Source organism: Solanum verrucosum, unplaced genomic scaffold, assembly GCF_900185275.1.
Source record: "Solanum verrucosum unplaced genomic scaffold, falcon-dt-bn FXZP01000103.1, whole genome shotgun sequence".
Taxonomy (NCBI): Eukaryota; Viridiplantae; Streptophyta; class Magnoliopsida; order Solanales; family Solanaceae; genus Solanum; species Solanum verrucosum.
In genome coordinates this window covers 2,752,954-2,762,544 of record NW_026020048.1, presented here as the reverse complement: position 1 = coordinate 2,762,544, position 9,591 = coordinate 2,752,954, and the positions used below count along the sequence as shown (strand labels likewise).

Genomic DNA, 9,591 nt, shown 5'->3' with positions numbered 1-9,591 from the left:
AAGTTTCCTCATAGTCCACTCCATACTTTTGTCTGTTACCAAGAACAACCAATCGAGCTTTGTACCGATCAAGAGATCCATCAGAATGAAGTTTGATTGAATAAACTCATTTACATCCAATAGGGCGGACATTTGAAGGACATGAAACAATGTCCCATGTGTAATTTTCTTTAATAGCCAAAAGTTCTTCCTCCATTGCTTTCTGCCAACATTCATGCTTGGAAGCTTGTGAGTAACAAGATGGAACAAATATGTTAGATAAAGTAGAGGAAAAGCCATACCAATTGGGAGTACGAGATACTCTGGTAGATCGCCGAGTAGGCTCAAGAGGACCAGATCTTGACGAATTCTCAGATTCTAGTTGTGGTATAGTTTAAGGTGGTGGATCAATGTTGGGATAGGATAAAGTTGGCCGACGTCGTTCATACACAAATCCAGGTTTGAACCTTTTAAAAGAAGATGATAAATCCTCAAAAGTAGGAAGAAGAGGAGAAACATAAGATGGATCTACAATCGTAGGAAAGAAATATTGATTCTCAAAGAAAACAACATTTCTAGAAATATGAAATTTGTGAGAACATGAATCATAACAAATAAAACCTTTTTGTGAAGTACTATAACCCATAAAAGCACATTTAGTAGAATGTACAGAAAGTTTATTGCGCTGCGAAAGAGGAAAATGCACAAAACAAACACAACCAAATGTATGAAAATCACTATAGTTAGGATTTTGGTGACAAAGACGAAAATATGGAGACTCAAAATTTAGCACTTTAGATGGCAATCTATTAATTAAATAGAAAGCAGTAGACGAAGCTTCCACCCAATATTTAGCTGGTACAGAGGACTCAATCAATAAAGTACGAGTGACATCTAAAAGATGACCATTTTTTCGCTCAGCAACTTCATTTTGTTGTGGTGTATATGGGCAAGAGTGTTGTGAGACAATTCCTTTGTCAAGCAAGAATTTTTTGAATTCATAAGACATATATTCTCCACCAGAATTAGATCTTAATAATTTGATGCATGTAGAAAATTGAGTCTCAATGTAAGCCAAAAATGTCTTGAACATGAAAAATACCTCAGATTTGGATCGAAGAAAATACACCCATTTAAACCGACTATAATCATCTATGAATGTCACAAAGTATTTGAAATGAGCATGAGAAATAATTGGTGAAATTCCCCAAACATCACTATGAAAGACATCAAAACATTTGGTAGCACGACTACCAAAATTAGGAAAAGGATGAGTTTTACTTTTGCCTAATTTACAAGTAGAACTATCAATGGAAGAAACTGAAAATTGATTTTTATTTCCCAATAAACCAGAATTTGATAAATGAGACAACACAGCAGAATTTGGATGTCCTAGACGCTTATGCCAAATCTCAGTCTTACTAGCAGTAGAAGTACAAGAAAAAGATAGAATAGGAGGAATGGAAAAGTGTATAGGAAACAATCGTCCAACTTTAGGCCCCTTCGCGATTATCGTCCCTGACACCTGATCCTGCACAAGACAACCATTACGAGAAAAATTCACATCACATCACAATTGTTATCTACCAATTGTCTAACTGAAATAAGACTAGTTGAGAGATTTGGTGAAACAAAAACATTCTTGAAAGTTGGAGTAATGTCCCCAACCTTGGTAATGGGTAAATTACTACCATTGGCAATCTGTATTTGTGATGGACCTTGATACTTACAAATATTTTTTAGGATGCTCGTTGAGTTGGTCATGTGATTGGAAGCACCTGAATCAACAATCCAAAAATTAGATGTACCATCATTACCTTGTAATCCCAATGCTAAAAAGGCTGACACGATCATTTGTTGTACCATTTCAGAAGTAAGAACTTGTCCTGAAGATGGGTTATCATTAGTGGAACCATTTATCCCAGCTTAAAAAGCATTGATCCTACGATTTTGAGGGCGCGTGGGACACTCTTTAATAATGTGTCCTTGTTGTTTATAATAATTACAGAATTTCTTGCTACAATTGCTAGCAATATGACCATATTCCTTGCAACTATAGCATTGAGTTCTACTCATATCCCTGCCATTTCCTTTACCTTGAGCAGCAAATGCAACAGTGACATCATTTTCTTTCTTGAAAGCATTTTGTGTGACAAGATGTTGCTCTTCACGAAGTAATTCCCTAAAGCAAACATCCAAAGAAGAAGACAGGTCACGATTCATCAAGTTAGAGCGAACACTCTCAAAGTCGGAGCGTAATTTCATAAAAAATCGGTCTCGCTTGCTTTGCTCATGAACTGCCTGAATCACTGATAGAGATTCAATAGGTATTTTGACATAGACAATATATGTACATTCAGCCCATAAATTCTGAAATCCAGAAAAATAATCCTGAATAGAAAGACCTCCTTGAGAGTAATTAGAAATTTCATACTCTAACTGAAAGCGTCTTGCGCTATTATCTTGGTTGTAAACCTTTTGTAAGTAATCCCACATGGCCTTAGCTGTCTTGTATGGCCTGAGATTAAGAACAATAAGAAGGTCAATTGACCCTAGAATCTATGTCATCACCCGAGAATCTTTGATCTTTCATTCACCTAGCTTTGTTGCATCAGTAGGAGCAGGATCGCTTCCATCTATATGGCCCCATAGTTCTTTGCTGGTGACAAACAACTGAAACTGAAACTCCCAAGAAGAAGAATTTTTTCCAGTAAAACGAACACTAAAGGATTCAAAGTGATGTGAATTCATGTTTTTTGAATAGCTATGAAAACTACAAAGACTCAAGAAAGCAACTAGAATGACCAAGAACAAAATTCCCAGGTGATAGGACTGATTGTCGATGAACAGTCAACCAAAAACCAAGATTTTCAAAAAAAAATTAGAAGGAACCATAGATGACTCTATGAAACAAGACAGCCAAGAGAAGGCTCTAATACCATGTCAATTTTCTGCTTAATGCCTCTCAAAGTGAGAGTCTTTCCATTATATAGAGAAAATAAAGATTACACATCCCTAAAGATCCGCCATTCCTATCCCTAAAGATCAGCTATTCTATCTCTACAAATCTGCTATTCAATCCCTCTAAATATGCCTTGCTATCCCTCCAAATCAGTTATTCTATCACAATATTTATTCCTTTGATTCTACACCAAATGTATATGATCATGCTAATTTATATCACTATATAATTACATTAATATATACAATCATTTAGTTGTCCATCATGCTAACAGTTCCTTAAAAGCCTAAAACATAATCTCAATCATATTTAGCTTAATTATATGTTTTTATTTGTCTTTTTTCTTTAATTCTACTCCTAAATCCTAATTAGCTTAATTAAAAGTTACTGAACCTCTTACAACTACATACATATTTGCAGAAATCATTAAGTCAAATAAGGATGGATTAATACTTGTGAGAACATTTTTTCCCAATCAGTATCTAGTTTGATAAATGTGCACTGCTCCTATATATGCCTACTTTTAAGTAGAAATATTTATTCTAAATATTCTGTGCCATGCCATCATGCTCCACTAACAATGTTTTATTAGTACTATTCAGATCAAAGTCATAGTATATGTGCCCTGTACTAAAGCTGCAGAGAACATAAAGAAACAATAGGGCTTTGAACAAAAATGAGTGGGAGGCATGTGGTTACACACATGATTTGAAGTAATATATAATTTAATCTATAGTATCCTGTAAGTTATTATAAAATATTAATTGTAATTAACTTAAAGTAACTCGATTGAGTACTTTTTTAATTTTTTACATTGATAGAACTTAAACTCTAAAAAAGGAGAGCTCGTCAAATATTACAAAAAGAGAACCTAACAAAGAAAAGGTACAAATTTGTTTGTGATCTGTGCCACTCATTAGAACAGAATATTGCCAAGATTTGTCATGATAGCTTTCTGTTCTTCTCTTTTGAAACTTTGTTATGCTCATGTCTCTTCTGCAGCTTCTACATTTATATAATATACAGGCTTCTGAGTTAGAACTAGCTAGTGCCTTCTTCATGCTTTATATATATCAACCATTAAGATCTGCAATGTCTTCTCCATTTAGCTTGGCAATGGATAATGTAAAATAAATCAATAACATTGTTCCCATACTTGACCTGTCAAAGACAGGGTACCATCATATTAGATAAATTAAGCAACAAAATATTGTTAGTCTACAATTTAAGTCACTCCAACTGATGTTAATTACTAGTGCATTTAAACATCATGTTATAGCATATATTCTCTCTGTTCTAATTTATGTGATTGTGTTTCACATCATGACACGATGTTTAAGAAAGAAAAAAAAAACACTTATGAAATGTGTTGTCTAAAACTGATCTTAACAAATATGAAATCTCACTAAAGATAAAATCAGAGTTTTAGTTATCATTTTTACTAGGTAACCCATTAATTCTTGAGTTAATATCTTAAATGGTCACTCAACTATGTGAATTTATCTAGCAAAGTCATTGAACTTTATTTTATAACAATTAAATCACTCAACTCAAAACTTTGTGCATATAACTTAAACTCGTAACAAATATTATTATATACCACTTATGTAAAGAAGTTAAAGAGAAAAACTCACAATGTAGCAAAGAAGAGAAGGATCCTCCTAGGATCAATGGTCCAATTAGTAGATCGTCGGAAACTGAATCTCCTGCCACCAATTTTACTTTCGGTGGCGGCGGCAGCGGCACCATGGCCGGCCACTATAGTGATCTGATGATTATGGGTTTGTGGGGTATGTTGATCACTACTAGTAGTCAATGCCATGGGCTTTTCTGGTGTGATACCTCCTCCTAGCAATGAACTTGCTGCATTTTTAATTCCATTTTAAAAATAAACAATTAGAATATACTATACCCCATAAGTATATGTTGGCTTAATTGGTTCTTTATCACTCAATAATTTTGATGCATGTGCAACCCTTTTTTTAAAATAATAATGTATGCAAACAAAAAGGACCGACGCTCTGTATCTTCATATTATTAATTAATTATTTCCTCTGTTTCAAAAAGAATGACCTAGTTTGACTTGGAACGGAGTTTCAGAAAAGAAAAAAGATTTTTTAATCTTGTGGTTCTAAAAAGTTATGTCAAATGTACCAAAATGCCCTTTAATCTTGTGGCCTTAAACATGCCACGTGAAAAGTTGAAGTTAAAGTATTGCCAAAAAAAGAAATAAGTCATTCTTTTTTAAACAGACTTAAAAGGAAACTAGGTCATTCTTTTTTAAAGAGAGAGAGTAGTATATATCTGTTAAAAGCAAAAAGTTCCACATTAATGGTTAATGAGATGAATGGACTCCTTATAAGGCTTGACAATCCTCTTCCCTTTGAACTAGCTTTTGGGGTGTGAGTTAGATCTAAGACCTAATTTCACATGATATCAGAGTAAGACTCATCTCATCCTATGTTGGGACCCAAAAAAAATAATCAAAAATTACCCACGGACCAATGCTAAGCACTGGGTGTGAGGTGGGATGTTAAACGCAAAAAGTCCCACCTTGATGGTTAATGAGATAACTATTTATAAGGCTTGGACAATTCTCCTTCCTTTGAGCTAGCTTTTGAGGTGTGAGTTAGGTGTAAGACTTAATTTCACAATATCTAGCTACAAGATTAACAAAAGCTTTAACCTAAATTTTCATAAGAAATGTTGACATCATAGGCTTCAAGCGGACCATATGAACTTTAATTGGACCCATTGCATTATGTAATAAATTATTAATAATGAGTATAGTCGCACTTGCTGCTTCTGACTTGAACTCTACGTATATTATTGTGTTCATTTCAAATTCACCGATTTTAAATCTTAGATTTTTAGTTATTTTACACCCTAAAAAAAAAGATGAAAATGAAGGCTCTGAAAGTTTATATATTGATTATGAACTTATGGCGTATTAGCACATCTATAACTAATAAAAAAAATAGAAATAGAATGATTTCTCATTAAATAATTGTAGGAACAAAGTCTGTATCTTGTAATACTGCCATATGAAAAGACAAAAAGAACAGAGCGGATTTCCCCACATGGATCTTCTGTTTGATTGAGAATTTATTATTGTTTGGTACTATGTGTTATAGCTACGTGGCACATGTTTAGGCATGGTCGTAGCATAAATACGATCATATAAATTAAAACGAAAAAAATTGACATGATATAAAACGATCAAAAACTAGTACAAGGAATAATAAATGTAGAGAAGAATCCGATTCCTTTTAATTTGGAAGTGTTCTAATTTTGAGAAAATATCGAAGGGGTCATATTATATAGTCTTTTCCTTTCACTTTTGACTATTAAATACCTTAGTAAAAGAACAGAAACGCAGGTAGACGAATACAAATTTAATGATTGTTTTTGTTTTTAACACTTCTTTGTTTTTTTTTTTATATATATATTACACCATTCAAATAAGTTAACCGAAACTATATATATGTATTAATAAATAAAGAGAAAGAAAAGTATTACCTCTAGGGGAATTTTCCGTGAAGTTGGTGTCTTTCTCATTGACAGCATTTGAATTTGTTTTCTTCTCGCCGCTTCGAAATGATCCTTTTCTTGAAAGGTTCCTCTGCAACTTTGGAAAATCAAATTCATATCAGAAAAAAATATAGCAATATTTTAAATTAAAAATAGCCAACATATATATATATATTTAATGTATAATTTAAATTACCAACTAGAAAAAGTAACAGTGAATTGTAAAGATCCCAATAAAATCATGAGTTAATATTTCAAAAAGTCACTCAACTTTCAGAATTTATCTAGTAAAGTTATTAAATTTTATTTTGTATCAGTAAAGTGACTCATGTTAGTCCTTTGTATCAGTAAAATCACTGAACTAAATTTATTATTTTTATGTCATTAATATGAACTCCACGAATAAATAAAATTAAAGAAAACTCATAGAAAAAATTCAAGAACAAACTATGTTTTGATATTACAATATATTTAAATTTAAAATGTATTGTAATGGATATTTTTCTTTTTTAAAAAAAGAACCGTAAAAAGTTGTCATTAACAAAAATTGTAGGATATATCACTGTCATATAAAAAAAAATTGATATAACATTAGCTTAATAACTGTAACATTAAATTGTTGCGGTCACTGGGTTAATAAAAACTTGACGAGTTACAAAAAAATTGTGGCAGTCATTAAGCCAATGATAATATCATACTTAATATTTATTTTTGAATAGTGTTCATCGTCATACATTTTAACTCTTAAATACATAATAATATTATAGTATTTATTTCACTAATTAAGTTTATTCATAAGTTTTTTCTGATGATTTTTCTTTAATTTTATTCTTGTGGAGTTCATATAAATATGACTTAAAAATAATTTATTTTGTTATATCAATTTTTTAATGATAAATTTTAGTTGAATGATTTTATTGAAACCAAGATGTAAATTGAGTGATTTTAATGATAAATTTGATGAATTTTCAAATATTAACCCTAAAAAATCATATACTAAAACTTTTGGGGTATTCTCCAAAGTTTCAAAATCTATCTTCATCTTCTTCATGAGGTCCATCTTTTTATAAAAATAAAAATAAATTAAATATATCAGTAGTTGTTAAGACTAGTCCTAGTAAACAAAAATTGACCAATAATGAGTTCTTTTCTCACTACTTTAACAAAGGGGGTTAAGATTAGGATAAACTTGAATCAAATTGTGAATTGAATCAAGAACTTGTCAGGAGTATGAATAAAAACTCAGAGAAAAACAGAGACCAAAAAATGAAAAAGAGAAACATACAGTAATTCTTGAATTGGCATTTATGTCTTTCTCTATGATATGAGAAAATCGTTCCATGTCCACAACAAAGCTATCTGATTTTGTGCTTGTGTATTGCAATCCATTCATATGATCAGAAACACAAACACCCTTTTCTTCAAATAGTCTCTGTTTCTCAACACCCATATTCTCCTGCAAATTTAATTTACAAAACATATACATACAGAAATGGTAACAAATTTCTTTGTTTGCTGAGAAATTTTGAAGAACAGAGTTCCAAGAATTCAATAGAACAGTATTCAGAGACCAAAAAAAAAAAAAAAGACTCACCATTTTATGATAATCGAGAATTATTGAAGAAGATGGAGGAAGAAGGGGTGTTTTCACCTGCTAATTAAGAAATCAAAGTTTACCTGATACATTTGACAACAAAAACAAACAGAGAAGAGGTCTTGATTAAAAAGTCAAACTTTTTTCTCTGTACGAATAAACAACTCTATATATAGGTGAGAAATAGCAGTAACTTAATTTGAAAGACTCCTTTTTTTTAGTTTTTTCTGATATTATCGGTTACAAAATAACTAGCTTACCAAAGGAAAAAAAAAAATCTTATTCTTCTCTCTTCTTGTTGAACTGCTAATTCCTTTAGAGCTCCCAAGTTCTTATAAATATTATATATAATATGAGTATTTTTTTTTTGAATATTTAATTTTTTGAAAATGTTTTGTTTTTTTGTTACAAAGAATGATGGGGAAATTGAATTGATTGCTAGGAATATTTGAGGGGTTTCCGGGGAAGTTAGATCATGTGTTGTGTGGACAGAAAGAGACTATTTTTTTAAAAAAAAGTTTATGAGTTGTTTAGGTGTCTGTATTAATTGAATTGGGTTGTTAATTAATCAAAGAGATGACCCATCTTTGTTAGTGCCACTTATTAGTAATTTTTTGGCTAAGAATGTTTTAGGGATGGGTCCATTAGGTTGGGTGTAAAATAAGCAACTGCGCCCCGCTTTGTTTGGTTTAATCAGCTTTAATCATTCATATTTTGAACTCGTTTAGCTTAATTTAGATTTGTAATGGCAAAGTCCATAGAAAAAAAATTAGATTTTTCTATCTATTTAAAAAAATTTGATTAAGAATAAATGAATTTTAAGCATCACACTGAATTCCTTGGAAGTGCACCGTTGGCTTTTTGTATCAATTAAAATTGTTTTCTTAACAAAATGATTATGGTTAAGAGTTTATCTTCTTTATTTTGCTTTTATCTTATCTTTTGCTTACAAAATAGATGAGGCTTTTTATTGCGTGTGATACAAATTTTGTTAAACCAAATAAGTCCAGTTTAGCTGATCAGAGACGAAACTCAAGCGGAATATTTGGATATAAGATAAGGGAAAATCCTGAAACTGCCATCTATCGTGATCTCTCTCTCTAACATTATTTAGTATTTAATTAAGGGATAAAAATGGACTAATCGTCAAAAGTTTTACTTCTTTTTCCTGTCAAAGGTAAATTCCCAAATTCATTCATTTCATAAAATGACTGTATGAGTTCTTTTTTCGTTAATTATTTAGATACAAAGATTTGTGGTGGGGCCCGCGATATGGGGTGTAGAAACAAAATATAAAAAAAGGCCGGTTAATTACTCCTTCTATCTCGATTTATTTGTCAAATATTTTATTAACATTAACTTAACATTTTTGAAAAATGTAGTGAGCAAATATATTTGAGACTCTATCAATTAATAGAGGTTAATGATAACAATAGTATGTGTAATCGAATTTCAAGTAATGGTAGATTTAATAACAATAACTAAATTTTAAAGATAAAAGTCAAAAAAGCGATTTGTAAACGTT

The 9,591-nt window shown here is 31.2% G+C and overlaps 1 protein-coding gene across 2 annotated transcripts; it reads right to left on the bottom strand.

Moving 5' to 3' along the window:
* Window positions 1–3,705: 3,705 nt before the first annotated feature.
* Window positions 3,706–8,190, bottom strand: LOC125821873 (uncharacterized). Of its 2 annotated transcripts, none has more exons than XM_049501239.1 (5): window positions 8,067–8,190; window positions 7,758–7,928; window positions 6,461–6,563; window positions 4,576–4,804; window positions 3,706–4,102 (listed from the first exon to the last, which is right to left on the bottom strand). In XM_049501239.1, the coding sequence occupies exons 1-5, from the start codon at window positions 8,067–8,069 to the stop codon at window positions 4,015–4,017; spliced, it is 594 nt and encodes a 197-aa protein (XP_049357196.1). In that variant the 5' UTR covers window positions 8,070–8,190; the 3' UTR covers window positions 3,706–4,014. The 2 variants fall into 2 exon arrangements, with proteins under 2 accessions (XP_049357196.1, XP_049357195.1); XM_049501238.1 differs by having other exon boundaries at window positions 6,461–6,569; window positions 8,067–8,161.
* Between the last annotated feature and the right edge of the window lie 1,401 nt (window positions 8,191–9,591).